Source organism: Onychostoma macrolepis, chromosome 05 (assembly GCF_012432095.1).
Source record: "Onychostoma macrolepis isolate SWU-2019 chromosome 05, ASM1243209v1, whole genome shotgun sequence".
Lineage (NCBI taxonomy): Eukaryota > Metazoa > Chordata > Actinopteri > Cypriniformes > Cyprinidae > Onychostoma > Onychostoma macrolepis.
In genome coordinates this window covers 17,955,304-17,972,452 of record NC_081159.1, presented here as the reverse complement: position 1 = coordinate 17,972,452, position 17,149 = coordinate 17,955,304, and the positions used below count along the sequence as shown (strand labels likewise).

The 17,149-nt window shown below is 36.2% G+C and overlaps 1 protein-coding gene across 7 annotated transcripts in view; it reads right to left on the bottom strand.

Moving 5' to 3' along the window:
• The window catches only part of dab2ipb (DAB2 interacting protein b), a 159,630-nt gene that overhangs the window by 37,599 nt on the left and 104,882 nt on the right, over positions 1-17,149 (bottom strand). For 6 of the 7 annotated variants that reach the window (XM_058777508.1, XM_058777509.1, XM_058777510.1 and 3 more), the window contains 2 exons: positions 2,492-2,645; positions 1,617-1,715 (listed from right to left, as the gene is read on the bottom strand). In XM_058777508.1, the coding sequence (XP_058633491.1) occupies positions 1,617-1,715; positions 2,492-2,645 (253 nt within the window). Of the gene's footprint in view, positions 1-1,616; positions 1,716-2,491; positions 2,646-12,856; positions 15,973-17,149 lie in introns of those variants that run through there. The other variant, XM_058777512.1, reaches the window with a different exon arrangement.

The following is a 17,149-nucleotide window of genomic DNA, read 5'->3' as shown; positions in this document are numbered from 1 at the left end:
GCGATGTAGTTGTTGTGAGAACAGCACTGACAGCAGCAATGGTTGTTCCCTCCACCATGTTTAAAGTTTATGACCCGCCCAACTCGGGTATCAAAATTATTTCCGAATTTCCCAGTAGTAAATACGACTTGAGAGGCCGTTCACATCCAATTTCCGATTAGGAAACTTGTATTTACGATAATTCTGATAGCACATGAAGGCAGCATTAGAAGGTGGGGCTATTCCTCCATATTGTGCATTGCAGTTTCTCCCATTCCTAAGTATAGGAGTGAACCGTCTTTGTATTTCTATAATCTTTGTTTTAAATAAAACACTTACTAAAAAAGATGAAATATTTTTATTTATCTGCATGCCATGTGATCATTAAATCAACATCAAAGAAACCGTGAACATGCAAATGTGATAATTATTGAAATATTTATTTTAAAATCTCAGGGGTACTTAAAGCAAATATATTTGGTGAATAAGGTTTAGATGTTTTGTAATGCCTGCATTACATGTAACTAAGAAATAAGATGAATATGTGCATTTTAATTATAATTAATAATACATGGTTAAAAAAAACCTACAGAATAATATTTCAAATAAAAATGAATGTGTTCATCAGTAGTTGATGCAATGTTGAAACCCTTCTTAAACCTGCCACCTGACTAATGACTGATCTTTGTGTGAATGTCCACAAAACTGGGCTATATATACATATGTATATAATTGGTAGGCTATTTTAGATATATGATATATTCATCCTTAAAAAAGTGCTGTAACTTTAAGATAATGCACGGATCCAGTACACTGATAAATACTACATACATAATAAATAATAATTCAGCTTCCATTTTTGAGTGAACTATGCCTTTAAGGCTTGACGGATGAATTGCTCTATAACAGCAGATGACTGTACTAAAGGCACTGGGCATTGTGTAAGGCTCTAGTGCTCATGGATATTCCCACACAAATAAACACCCACTAAGGCAATTGATTTTGCATCTCGGTATTGAGGTGCTCCATTGTGCGCCCTCATCACAGATAATGAACTAATTAGGCAGACAGAAATGGGCCTCTGCAGCAGCAGCTAATGCCTGAGCTATGATCATCTCCACACTACTACAGCATCAACATCTGTCTGAAAGCATCATCTGTTCACGGCAAAGCTCTGTAAAGCCTGGCTCTGGTGTTCACCTCAGAAACCCACTGAGTAATTAAAATGTAAGACTGAGCGATGGGGAGACACTAAACACATCCCCAGGCAAGCTGTGAAGAAGGCAGATATAACTTGAAGGTTGTGCTTGAGTTTTTGTTCCAATCTAATTAATCATTAATTTGCTTAATCATTGATTGGTGAAATGAGCTGTCAGATGAGATCTTTTTTCTTGGCGCACTCAAAGCGGCCATATGTTTTGCTGTTTCTCTCCTGTGTCTCATGTGCTTATATCTAAGAGCGATGGAAAAATCTGCCCTGAATTTCATCATTCTTACAGATGCAGAAACATTATTTGATGTCTCTAGTATTCTTTGCATTGAGTTGCATTTCTTCAGTAATAAATCAGAGCATCTGCATCAGGTATGATTTTAGCCTATGCAGGTATAAAAGCAACTCTGCAGAAAGGTGAGTTTACCTTATTAGGGTGGATGGCCCGTCGCAGGTTCTCCATCCATTTGTCTCTCTCTGCGGCCGAACGACAGGAAAAGCACTTACTACCTGTGGAGGTGCTCACCTGGAAAAAATGTTGATAATTGTCAGCTTGCTGCAACAATCTCACGGCTCCCAGCTTGCTTCCATCTAAAGCAAACCTGTGCCATGTTTTCATGTAATTTGAAAATGTTACAAAATGAAAAAAATGAATCACATTTACAGACAGATATTTTGGGTATACATACAGCATTTAAAAAAAAAAAAGTTCAGAAATCTGGATATAGACAATCACACGTGTTCTGAACATGAATCACAAGCTATTAAAAGAGATCTGAACTGAATCAAAATTGAACCAAACTGAATAAATTCTGCTCAATACAGATTTGCCAGGTTTGATTAAATTCCTTCATTCGATTTGATTCTCAATTTGATTGTATTCTGGTTTAATCTACAAGCTCCTGATTTGATAGGATTCAGATTTTGATTAAATTCTGGCTTAATCCAATTTCAGTTATAATACCCATTTTGTACACAATTCATTGTCTCTTTTTTTAAATTTTATTGAAAAATTGTTCTCCACTAAAATTCAAATTATTCATTCAAAATAAAAACTGGGAATTTAAAAAGCGATTTTGGGACTGTTCAATTAAGATCACTATTAAATGGAAATCTATATAATCAGACAAATTACTTTTTGCCGGAAACTTGCCTGGTTAGAACCACTGTTTTATGAATGATGATATACTGTAATATTGAATTTAAATGAAAAAAATTTACTCTCTCAAAGGGTTGAGAGAGATCAGATAAGTGAATTTATTGATGCATATAATGTAAAACAAGTGAAAGAGGTGTCTATACCTCAAAGCAGTAATCTTGCCCGAGGATGGAGCTGTGCACTGGTTTAATAAGGACCTCCTCCTCCATGCTGAGGTCCAGAGCTTCTACTGCACTGCTAGGACTGAGCAAAGACTCGTGAGAGCGCGACTCCTTCAGCCTGGGCATCAGATGAGACCTGAGACAGGAACACACACCAACCAGTGACACAAGTGTCTCGAGTACACACACACTTTCGATACACACACACTCGTTTATCTTGAAAACAAGACAAGATAACCGAACGGGTTCATTTATGGCAACCACAAAGCAAGTGTTATCACTGCCTAAATTGCAGGTGTAATATGAGGGCACGTGTTTTGGTCCTATTCACAGACAGTATGCTGAGACAACAGAGTCCGTAGGCAGCCTTAAAGAGATATACAGGACACAGCAGTTTTGAGGATCAAAGAATAATGGATAAACCTCAACAACATAGTTTGAGTCTGCAAATTGTGAAGACAGCAGCAATAATATAGCAATAACAGAGGTCAGAGGTCAGCAAATTTTCTGTAATATTACTCCTAATTCAGTGGAAATAAAGAATTTCAAATTGAGTCAATTGCAATTTAAACTTAAAACTTAAAATAAATTACAATAAACAAGAGTGAAAATCTGAACTGGGTCAGAAAAAATGTCCTCAAAATGTTATGTTTTATATGAGACATATATATATTGCATAAAGGCATTAATTATGTGAATGAACACAGGCTTGCTGTTCAGCATGTGTTGTTTGAGCAAAGTGTTTATGTGATCTGATCGCTACAGGTGTCATTAACTGAACTGTCGGTTAATGTTAGAGCGCACAGAAACTGATTAGTGCTCTGACAAGATAATTAGTGCCTTTTTCAAACTGTTAATTATCTCTTAATAATCTAAAATAGAGTTTAGAAAATCTCTGCCATACATTTCAATGTTTGTTAACTTGCAAAGAAAAACGTCAGAAAGGTACCAGATCATAGAGGAAGTTATGTGTGCCTGCATGCATGTGTGAAGAATGAAGCCATTTAAGATGCCAATACCACTTGTGTCACATCAATTCAACACGTTCCGCATCCATAATAAACAGTGATGGGAGATAGCAAGCATATCATTGGAAAATTCAACATGTTTACAGCTGTAATTAGAGTGGGAGATCTCATCTAAGATGAAGCCTGTGTTGGTCTGAACTGACGTTAATTAGTGTTTGCTACAAAGCAGATCTGATCTGGGAACAGTTCCACTACTCATTCCTTCATGTCAGCTGGAGAGAGACGTGCACATAAAACTCTTCATCTTCTGATCTCCAAGGAATACATCACACAAAAATGAAAATTCTGTCATTATTTACACAGCCCAATGTTGTTTTGCAGCATACCCCCTAAAAATTGGGTTGCTGTGCATCTGGCTGTGATGAAGTTTTAGTATAGTAGGTTAGGTAAGGCATGAGAATACAGATTAAAATGTGACCCTGGACCACAAAACCAGTCATAAGGGTCAATTTTATGAAACTGAGATTTATACATCATCTGAAAGCTGAATAAATAAGCTTTCCATTGATGTATGGCTTGTTATGATTGGACAATATTTGAAAATCTGGAATCTGAGGGTGCAAAAAAAATTTAAATATTGAGAAAATCGCCTTTAAAGTTGTGCAAATGAAGTTCTTAGCAATGCATATTACTAATCAAAAAATTAAGTTTTAATATATTTACAGTAAGGAAATTTACAAAATATCTTCATGGAACATGATCTTTACTTAATGTCCTAATGATTTTTGGCATAAAAGAAAAATCAATAATTTTGACCCATACAATGTATTTTTGGCTATTGCTACAAATATATCCCAGCGACTTAAAGGGATACTCCACCCCAAAATGAAAATTTTGCCATTAATCACTTACCCCCATGTCATTCCAAACCCGTAAAAGCTTTGTTCGTCCTCGCAACACAATTTAAGATATTTTGGATGAAAACCGGGAGGCTTGTGACTGTCCCATTGACACAGAGAGACAGAGGGGAGACGAATTGTTGAATAAATGTCATTATTTTACAAAAGTAAAATGTAGTTGCAAAAAGTATTCTCATTGCTTCATAAAATTCAGATTGAACCACTGATGGTAGATGGACTATTTTGACAATGTTTTTTATACTTTTCTGTGCCTTGACAGTGTAATTTACTTGGCAGTCAATGGGACAGTCACAAGCCTCCCGGTTTTCATCCAAAATATCTTGAATTGTGTTCCGAGGACGAACGAAGCTTTTACGGGTTTGGAACGACATGGGGGTAAAGTGATTAATGACAAAATTTTCATTTTGGGGTGGAGTATCCCTTTTGTGGTCCAGGGTCACAAATGGCTTCAGTTCATGTAATGGATATGATAGTGTTAATGTATTGGTAAAATAGATCTGCTACCCTGCTGCTGCTGAATTGCTCCTGCTGTTGGTTACCGCTGTAGTTGTAGATTATTGCTGCTGCTGCATGCAAGTACTGGAACTTGCTACTGCCAATGCATAAGGCGATACGTGCTGTGAGTATTTAAAACATACTGCTGCTGCAAAAATAGCATATAAAATAACCTGTAGCAGATCTATACAGGTGGAGCTGGGGAAGGAGGAGGGTTTCAGAGGAACTCTGAAAGCGCACTGCAAAATGCTTAAGTAGATGCTAACCAGCCATGTAAATGTAAAGCAGCAAGCTCATTGCAACATGAACCAATCAGCTTGTGCTAGGGATGTGCAATTAATCGCATGCGATTGTCGTGCGCATCTCATCAGTAAAGCCGGTTCTGTGATTAGTAGTAAATCTCCATCACATGCTTTCAGATGAAGTGGCATTTAATACACAGAGCGTAGTTCACTGACAAGCTACGCAATATCGCGTTCATAATTGCAGACGAATTGCGTGCAATTATGAAAGCGATTTTGCGTAGCTTGTCAGTGAACTACAGCTCGGCGTATTAAATGCCGCTCCATCTGAAATCACGTGATGGAAATTTACTACTTAGTCACTGAATCAGACATCACAGCTCGCTAATGTTGTTGTGCAGACAAAACTGGCATGCGTGCCATACTTCCATACTTCTTTTGCTTAAAATCTAATTTTGTGTTACATAGAAAAGAGAAACAAACATAGAACTGGAATGACATGGGGGTGAATAAATTACAATTTTTTTGGGTGAACTCTTCTTTTTAATCAGTTTAGTAAGTAACTAACATACAGTACATAGTACATTTTTGACCTCTTGTTAAATGTGATGCTGGTGATGCTCTCTTGACATAAACCCTCCACACAAAGAGACAATTAAATCTACTACGACGCAACCCACATCTCTCTCCATAAACAATCATCATCATCAGTTTGTTGCTGTGTGTATCTCATAAATTATTTACTATTCTTTATTACCCCGAACTCTTTATTTACCTCCCTTCCCCCTCTCCTTTGTTTGCACTCTCCTTCTTTCTCTCCTCCACAAAGATCTTCAGAGGTAAGACTATACTCCTGAGACCAGCCTTGTCTCCTAACCACTGAGGCTTCAGAGAGCAAAACGTGTGAGTGAGTGTGTGTGTGTGTGTACAAACTGCTTTATTTCTGATTGGCTGAGGTGAAACGAAGCAGAGGGCTCTGAGAGTAATTGGAGCAGAGGGGATTGTGGGATTGATTCATGCTTGAAGCAGCATTAGAAAGACAGAGTATCAAGCTAGCAGTCCAAACGACAGGTTGAGTTCTAGAACAAGGAGAAACCAACGTCAGTTTTTCTGACCGGGAAACATTGATGGGATGACACTGACAGGAAGTATTGGGAATAGCTGTCAAAAACCAGCTTGAGCGAAAGGATGTAAGAAGAGAGAGAAAATCTAAAGAAACAGTGTGTGTTGGGGGTTCATCTGTACTGTCGTCAATCACTTAGTTACTGGATATGAAACTTTCAACATCAAAAGAATGTTCTAAAGATGAACTTTTTTTTTTTTGAATGAAACAGACCGTTTCCTTGAGTAGGACTTAATATTAGCTCTTCAAGACTGTATCGAGAGAGAAAAAGGGATCAGGAGTGAAAATACCTCAGAATCTCTTTTTTTGGTCAGCAATTTTGGAAAGGGATCTAGTGCCACTGAAACAGAGAACGGTTCAGCACTTTTCATGGGCTCATATAAAGCTTATCTTTCCTTTTGAAGATGAGAAATCTCTCATCATTCAGAACTTTCTATGCAACACTCAACCACTTTTTAACCATGTATATGAAGGGAGTGCATTAAAGGAATAGTTTCACCCCAAAATGAAAATTCTGTCATTAATTATTCACTCTCATATGGTCCCAAACCCATAAGACCTTTGTTCATGTTTGGAACACAAATTAAAATATTTTTGATGAAATCCAAGACCTTTCTAAACCCTGCATAGACAGCAATGCAGCTGACAAGTTCAAGGCCCAGAAAAGTAGTAAGGACATTGTTAAAACAGTTCATGTGACATCAGTGGTTCAACAAAACAAAAACAAAAATAATGACTTCATTTAACATTTCTTCTCTTCCGTGTCAGTCAAAATCACATTAAAAATGTTATCCTGAGTACAATCATATCTAATTTTAGAAATAATGTTTTTAAAGGACATCCAAGAAGAGTACTTTCTCATTTGTACTAATAAGATGTAACAGCACATTCTGGATCATCTAAATATTGCCACTGGGCAAATCAGAGTGAAGTGCATTCTGGGAGTTAGAGGTGAGCCTAAGAGAGGAAAAAGGACATGTTCAGACAAGAGGATCGTGCCGAGGTGTACCCTGTGAGGAATGTATGTTTACTTGTCCTTGGCTGTCTACGTGTCGAAATAAGTCTGATTTAAAGGCAAATGAGACTAATAAGGAGATGGATGTAGAACACCAACACATGGAAACACACCCACTATTCCACATGGAGTGTGTCTCTAGAAGGTTAACTGTCACATCAGTCTAGCAGAATGAATGTTAATGTCAGCATTGGAGGCAATGAACGACACCGTATGAATGATAATACAGTCACTCTAACTGTGTTCACTGTGTGTGTGAAAGAGAGAATGTATTTTAGCCTGTTAGTGTGATGTTGGCACGCTTAGTGATGTGGTGTGCATGCTTAATGGCATGTGTTACAAGCTCTTTCATGTTATGCATCTCCTACCAATGAAAGCGAGCGTGTGTAAGTGTGCTTTTGCGGTGGGGAGGTTTCAATACAAAAACTGAACTGAACAGCTCACCTCCAAATACTTATCACCTCAAACAGAGCAGCACGCACATGCAGTCTGCTGAGAAGCAACTGACCCGTTTGTCCTTGGAAAAGAATCCTTTTCATAACACTTTGCCATTTTCTCTCGTTATCTTTCATTTACTCATTTTTTGCTCCACATTTACCCAGAATCCTCTTCTTCCCAAATGGATTCATCCCCAGCGCACACACTTCCTGTCTTCACAGCTCTCTGTAAATATTTCAGACACTGCACCAGACATAAGTCACACTTCACCCTCCATATCTCCTTTTCTGTTCTTCTTTTTAACTCAGACCGCTTCATTTTTTTGGTCCAAGGCCATATCTTCAAAAAAAATAAAAAAAATAAAATAAAATAAAAAAATAAATCAATGGAATAAACCAAATACATTTGAGTCTGAAAATAAACATAAAAAAGAGGTGATCGTGCCATGATAAAAGCGTACTGCAAATGGCTTTTTATATATTTTTTTTAGTTCCATGACAGCATGTAAAAAGTAAGAAAGGAGAACGGAGATAGAGATGCTCTATAAATAAACATTTTGAACTAATATAAGTGACAGACTGATAGAACAAAAGAAGATTACGTTCTCAGGGCTACAGACTGCTTTGCACCTAAAAGTGACAATTTTTGGTGTCAGAATCGTAAGAAAATGAATGATTCTGGATTATTTTTTATGATTCTTTCTTTATTTTTGAGGAAGAAATATTTGGACAAAAGAAATGCAACTCCATTGCCCAACAATGACATCACTTTGATAATGAAAACAATTAACACTTTTTTTGTAAGAGCAGAATACATTCAACTCAATAATAGGCCTAACTATACATGACAATAACAAATACTAAAAACATTCAATTTCAATAATTCATTAAGTAACTACACTGATTTCTGAAGTCTCAAAAGCTCTAGGTACAACATCACAAACCAGATTGTAAGCTACAGGGTATGTGTTTGATTCACTAAAATGAACCAGTTCATCCAAGTCTGAGAGAGAATCATAGCAACCCGTGGCTAAACAACAAATACATGCAATGAGGTCACCCAGTAATACCAGACAAAATCAATACGTAGCTTTTTATAAATAGGAGAACCAGGAGAGAGTCACTTGTCTTGTTCTCTAAATTTAACAAAATATTTATAGCACATGTGCCAAAAAATTGCAATACACTGTCGTCTTCTCAGTGAGAGCGTGAAGAGAGTTCACACTCTGACCAGTCATGTTAGATCTCCTGCTATGGACTGAACACTAGTATCAGAAGACTAAACATATTTGACCAATTAGAGACTGTCTGTGATGCCAATTAACATCTTAATATAAAAAAAAACAAAAACAATAATAAATCTAAAATAATCTATCCAAACCTCAATACCACCAAGAGCAGCTTGGTATGAAACAAAAATAAAATCAATTAATTTAAAGCTGCAGTCCGTAAGTTTTGCCTCTTTGTCACCATCTCTGTTTGAAAACCTGGAATTGCAAGCTGCTAGCGGAATTATCTCGCTTGCCTGGGTTGTGAGTTGGCACGGCTCCAGCACAGATGAATGTAATGTTTTGAGGAGTATGTGTGGCAGTCAGTCACCGCACCGGTGTGGATGTTTACTGTACTTCACAATCACAGATTCTAGCCTACGTCTTGGAAAATATGACCCAAATAAGAATTTTCACCGTATATTGCCATCTGAACAAGTAACAAGTCTGCCACGTTTGTTCTGACCAGCTGAGGAAAAAAAGCATTACCATAAATCGTGCTACCAATGGTGATTTAATCTAAAGATCAGTTAGCTCATACCACATCAAACCGTCAATGTATTATTATTGTTATACTTTATTCTCAAATTATTAAATGTTGTTAACATCAGCATTGCGTGACTATGAGTATAGTGTGTTTTAGCGTGTAGATTTCAATTTCTGTACAGTCTAATATCTAATTGTCATACCATTCGAATTTCATATTAAGAAATTCTTTTAACCCAAAAAGCAAATTATTCTCCCTTCGAACTGGTTTTCTTTAAAATACAAATCTTGTGTAATCCCAGGCTATCTGTAATCAGAAGCACATTTAAAACTGAATATTGATTTTGGATAATTTTTAACCAAAAAAAAGTTACGAACTGCAGCTTTAAAGATTTGATTCTTGTTAATCAACTCAAACTGTCATATAGGCCTAAATAATAAACACAATGTTAATAACACCGTCAATAAAAAACATCATCACAATAATTACTGCATATGCATTTAACAAAGATATTTACAAGTCGGTAGTGATGCACTGATTTAAACTGTTGATTTTGTCTGGCCAGAGGAGAATGACACTATTTCGACACACTATTTCCCCGTCTAAATACTGTAAAGCTGATATAAAGCCACCCAGCTTTATATCAAGCTGATGTAAAGCTGCTTTGACACAATTTGCATTGTTAAAAGCACTATACAAATAGTGACATGACACTGATATTACAATTTTAACTACTACGATAAGCTGTTAATTACTAAGTATCACCAAAAAATGGTCAATATTAAAAAGTTACCATTAAATATAATTAATATTAATATTTAATAATTATATATGTTTTTGTTAGAATAAATCAAAGTAAAACAATTTATTAATTTAGGTATCACAACATTATATAACGTACAGCATGAAAAATGGACATTCATTTTGCAAGATTTAACAGTGCTATCAAATGTAGTGTTTTTAAAGATTAATCTTCACATTAGACAGCGACGAAGGTAATCTAAATATTACAGACAGAAGAAATGATTATGAACAATTATCCAAACATCCAATATCGACTGATATAATGAAAAATAGTCAACCAATATGACGCTGGTATTATGCAATGCGTATCCCTAATAACTAGTAAATATATGAACTGTACTGTTGCAACAAACCCCAGTTATCCACACTGACCTCCCAGTAGAATTTGAAGAAGTGAATTAGAATTAGAAGAGTTGGGTGGGCTTATACTGTTTTACTGCATTTTGGGGAACCGATAGGGCCAGTTTTGTAGACACTGAAAAAGAAATCAAGCTAATCCAATGAAGCCTAGTTGATCCCACATTGAAGTCAGAAATAGTACGAGTTGGATTAATCAGCGTAAGGAAAATCCACTAAAGATTTATCTCTAATTGCAAGTATGAATTTTACATTTGAACTGTTCAGGGATGCTGAATGTGGAAATGTACTACATTTACTATAACCCCGAAAAGATCAATAATCAAATGTGCTATGGAAATGTGCTCTTTAAGTTTATTACATTTCAGTTCATCAAGAAATTCTTCATCCCCTGCACTCACAATGCCCTTAGCCAGGGTAGAAACACTTACAACAAAATACAGTTCACAAATCAAAGCAACCTTGAACAAGACATGAAAGAAATGGGAGGAGAAAGAAAAACAGGAAGATGTGCAGGGACATGCTCCCAAACACACAGGCCATCACAGCTCTTACACACACTGCTTGATACACACAATTCAGCCTTTCAGAGCACACATCACAGGCTCTTTTCAAATGCATGGAGTGTGGGTGTATGGAGCTCACATAGAAACAAAGTTAAGGTCATGAGCACACACACAAACGCTGGAGACTGAAATGCGACCTTACAGACACATATGTACAAATCTTTACATTCACGATAAAGACATTTCTCTGGTCTGATAAGTTATGTGAGGTCACAGGTAAATCAAATGTCACACCTGACAGACTGACAAATGTTACTGAGTGGGCATCATAACTATATATATATATATATATTAGAACAGTTGTTCTTTCCAAAATTACATTTTCTAAAATAAAATAATGTATATTTTTAGCAATGATGGTTTATGCCAAAAAAAAGAACAAATACATTGTGAGAGTGGTTCAATTAGCCATGTCAGCTGGCATAACAAAAACTGAAAAATAACTAGTTTTAAGAAGCTTTCATAAGACATTGAATACATTAAAACAGCCTTTAATCATTGCATACTGCTATGGCTAAAATCACAATGTCAATTAATGCAGTATATGATTAATCATGCAGCCTGAGGCTTTGCTGTCATTACTGTGTTCCCATTTAGAGAGAGAGAGAGAGAGAGAGAGAGAGAGAGAGAGAGAGAGAGAGAGAGAGAGAGAGAGAGAGAGAGAGAGAGATCAATGTACTAGGCTCTTTCGTTGCTTGGGTTTGGCTCTACCCTTGAATGGACCGCAACTACGGAAAGGTGAGTGTTTCCATGGCAACTAGCCGACAGGTACAATTTTAGCCCACCAAAAAAAGAGCACAGCCCATAATGATCTACGGCACAGAAAATCATCACATTTAGTGAAGATGAAAAAAGAAAATTTGATAAATCTATCCAAGTTTTCAGCTGTCATTCAGGTCTGTAAATTGTTATCAAGCAGTAAATCTGTTCGGTACTGCACTTGTATTAAGCGGTTCAAATCAATAAAACAATGAGAAGACTTTAAACAACAAGAAGAGTGAAAGGGCACAGGATAGTAACCACTTTATGTGGAACCATTAGTGGTTCAATGTTGTGATTTTCATTCATTCATTCATTCATTTCCAAACTACATTCAGTTCCCCCAACTGGATATTTAAAATTTTAACTAAAATATTTGTTTGAGGTCAGAGACAGACATAACAGAAAGACAGCAATTACAGCATCGGTATTGTTCTTTTTTTTTTATTTTTTTTTTTTTATAAACCTTAGGTAATTAAAACTTCAATTCTAATTCAATTCTTCAATTCTAATTAATTTAATTGGGACAGAATGACAAAATGAATGTTTGTTGCACATAAAATAATAATAATAATAATAATTAAACAGGGCAAATTACAGCAGCAATACGATATTACAGTTTGATTAGATATTCAAATTAGTATTTTTTACTGAGTACAAGCAGTTTACAAACAGTAGATGCACTTGTTCTACCTCAAATGTAACTGCTTCCTCGTCCCCTCTTAACATGGGCTTTATAACACCTACTCAAATATTTTTATTAAACCAAACCAAAATATAGCCATCCTTCCAAAACCATTCATACAGTATATGTAATTTCATATGGAGATCACCATCAAATGTCAACTGAACACTGTTCAAAACAAGCTCAAATCCATAGTCTAAAGAATGAACCGATTTACTTACATTGAATTGTGATTAAACCCAGCTCCATCAATCCATTCTCATGGCACTACCGAATGCAAGCACATTTCTGTGTTTCCGATCTGAATTTGCGTTTCGGCACATGGACTGTTAAGGGGAATTCTGTGGGATCTCTGGCTTCCGCGCCGCGTGCTGGAGAGGGAACTTCCCATGGGATAACTGATAACACACCTCCTCACTCACACGCCCCATTTAAACAGATAGCGCTCACTTTCCCACATCAAACTCAATAACATTTTAACTTTCTATTACCATATCCCATGCCTCTTTCATTGACCGTAGTTTCACTTTTCCTGATTAAGTCTTTTAAAGCATGCTTAGTTGTATTTTCCCAAATTATGTAGTCAATTAATAGACTAAAGCATAAAAATTATTAGCTATATACATAATATGTACACAAATACATGTGGTAATGATCTATTAATAGGAAAAAGAGATTAGAGATTGAGATTAGACATTCTAGATATATATAACAGAAAAAAGGAAGTGTGCAGGGTCCAGTACATAAAACATTCCCTGATCTATTATTGTACGCCTAGCAAGAAAGGACATAACATCAAGACCAAAATATGCGGAACAAGGGGGGGGAAAGCACCACAAGACAAAATAATGTTTGAAGGAGTCCAAAGGTCATTCAGACGTACACAAAGGAGGTTGGGCAAACACACGTACACACAACACACACAAACACACAGATTAACTGTCACTAGTTAGATATTTTAGAATATCAGATTCATAACTGGCAGGTGTTTCTGAACTTTTTAAGCCAAGGAGCCTTTTTTGGATAGAGAACCAGGGTCCATTCTTCATACCTCGCTTAATACATCTGAGATGATTTGAAACATGTCAGATCTTTTAATCGTGATAACTGATCTCTGGCTAATTTGGTTCTTCAAACGAATTTGTGTATTTGATTAAAACATCTTAAGTTGTCTAAGATTACTGCGCGTTCTCGAGTTCCCCGAAAAGGGCAGATGTATCGATACTCGAAACCGCGATCAGCAATGCAGCGATTGGCTGGTGGCAAGACGTAACGTAATGACATCATATAATTAAAACAGACACCTGACGAAAAACTTGACACATTTCTGGAATATAAATGTTATAATAGATAAATGAATAAATGTGCACTGTTTTTATTTTATTTTATTTTTTTGCATGATTTCTAATTATTTATATTCACGATTTATAGCATTTTATTTCAATGTTGTAATTAGCAATTCATTTAATTTTATCTTTGAAACAGATTTGTTATGTGACTGCATTAATTAAAGTTTCTTAAGAGTCATCAAGTTATCTGCATCTCCTGTGCTTCATCAAGCCACTCCCATAATATCTGTCACCACTCAAGTTAATGCACGGCTCGGATAAACTGTATAGCATGTGTGCAAGACTCCAATACAATTATAAAGTAATTATTTTATCATGAATAAATCTTTCAATGAGTAAAACTGGCTGTATTATAGACTACAAACATTATGATGATATTTTCATATTTTTTTAAAATTATTATTATTTTAAATTATTGTCCCTGGATCAGTAGAGTACTCTTGTAATAAAGTAGCTGTAGCTGGGACAGATTTTAAGTATCAATTCCACCTAAAAAGATGCAATCTAATCCTGTTTACATTAAATAAACCTGCTCCCGAGCAGGTTTAAGCTGACGGACCTGTTGCTATGACAGCAAGTCCAGGATGAGCTTCAAAGAACCAACCAATCCAAGATCATGCCAAATCATCAGCAATCAAATCCAGCTAACGGAGTTAGCAACGTATGAAGAATAGGCCCCAGAGCACCACATAGCAAAGATTAAAAAATTTTGTTACGATGCAATTCCATTAAAATAACCATGTTCGTGCATTTTAATTTTACTTGATAGAGACAGCAAAACATTTATTTTTTGCATGGTTGACATTAACTTAATATTAAATGTTTAATTTTTGTACAACGTATATTTTGAGATTTTTCACAATTATTTTGAGATCAAACAATACTTGGCGGATCCCCTGCAGTGCTGCCACCGACCCCCATTTCACACCCCTGCAACAGGACCAACATTTCCATCAGGATTTTGAATGTCATGAAAAACAGACCTCTCCACCATTTCATTTTTTGTCCATTTTGTGCATAAAGTAAGAGAGGGAGGATATGATTTAGCTTTCATGCAAAGGCTTTACACACAATCTCCTGCCCTCGCATCTAACATTAACACACGGGCCAAATGGACAATTTCACAGTTATATCATGGCAGAGAAACACATAGACGATGGTTGCCAGCACCTCCATATGCATATAAAAAAAGGAAATAAAGATGCAGTTGGTGCCAGGATGGAAAACAGAGAGTGAAGGATGCTGGGAAAATTCAACACAATGACAGACTAAGGGAATACTTGTCATTCTCAAGAGAAATGGGCTAAATGTGCTAAACAACAAACAAATTAGCCTTGGCCTGAACGAATCTGTCTGAATAAGACAATACCACACATACACACAACGCCTTTGTCTTATCACAAGCAAACAGTTGAGCCCTTGGTGTTTACTGGGCATCTGGTTAAAGGCTAACCAAAGGTTGTTCTGGACTGGCCACTTCCTTGTTTAAAACCACATAAACACACACACACGCTCAGTGACTTGCCAAGCTAAAAGAGATTATGAAACATAAATCTATGACCCTGGTCTTCAATTTTGCTTTGAACAACTACACATATTGGGAAATCCTCTTAGAAGCTCATTTACATATAGACTAACTACACAGAGAATCACTTAACTGATTACAGTCATCTCATTTTTATACATTTTGCTATGCTAATGTAATTTTAAAATAACACAACGAGACTACAGAGTGAAGAGGCTATGATATGAATAGATGGGCTTAAATGAAAGTGTTTGTCGTCATGTGAATCATTCATGTTTGGATGTGTAAATGTGTTTACGTTCACTGTCAAATTCATGAAAAAAAATTTTGCCCACTTAAGCGATTTGTTTCTTTTTCTGAAACACTTTTCTCTGAAATACTTTTTCTATGGATGAAAACAAATCACATGCACAAACATGCAACCTTGGAAAGGAAACATTCCAGGCAAGTTCTTTCATGCCCATGAAAACATAAAAAGGAGAACATAAAAAATAAGAAAGAGAGAGAGTGAGAGTGAGAGACAGATAGAGAAGCAGGACGTGATGAGGTTGAAGCATGAAGTCCTTAGTGACCTTCAACAAGAACAATACTTATAGAAAGAACAGACATGACAAAGAGGTGGATTTTTTTTCATCCATCATACTTTTTTATATGAAGACAGGAGACTGACTTCTGTAGAAATTTATAATAATAAAATTATTTATACTTATAAATTTATATACTTGGCTTGTGAGGGTCATCAGCTCATACAGACAGTGTGCACAGTGTTTGCACAGAATTTTGTTCAGTCAGTGTGTGCGCTTGCTGACTGAATTCTGCACTCTCTTGAATTCTCTCATCATAAAGAACAAAGTGCAGGTGTACATACAATGAAAGTAAGAGATTCATTCATTTTTTGCAAGGAGGGTGCACTTTGTGAAATCTAGTAATTTCAATAGGAATCCACATGATCAGGAATGTACATATGGGTAAAACATTTCTCCACACGGATTATGCATCCATTTCTTTGTGTGTGTGTGTGTGTGTGTGTGTGTGTGTGTGTGTGTGAGTGTGAGAGAGAGAGAAGTAGCAGCATTGACCAAGAGAATGCTAACACACTATATAAAACTTAAAACTCAAATTGCGTAATATATATTATTATTAAATAGTATATAATAGTTTATGTAAGATAACTATATATTTTACATTATGTAAATAATAAACAGCAACTCCATTTTCCCTCTACGTTCTACACATTTTGCCAATATAAATAATTTATGTCAATAAAACACAATAAACTGAAACTGATTATGAGATGAAAAGAGTTATAATTGTGCAGCATGTTTTATTTCTCTGCATTTGTTTCTACTCTCTCTCTCTCTCTCCTTTATGAGTGCAATTTAAGAATTACATAACCGCAGTCAGCCACCCTGCCCAAGCCAGGCCATTAACTATGCCATCCGTTCATCTATTCATCTCTCATCCCTCACTCCTCCTCCCTTTTCCATCCATCCATCATTCTATCTAGCAGCCTGGAAAAGCCGCTTACACACACTAGGCCAAAGGAGAAAATAACACGAGAACACACACATATATACACACACACACACACTCACATACGCGTGCCGGGGCGGACCGAAAATCTACATACAGGCCATTAC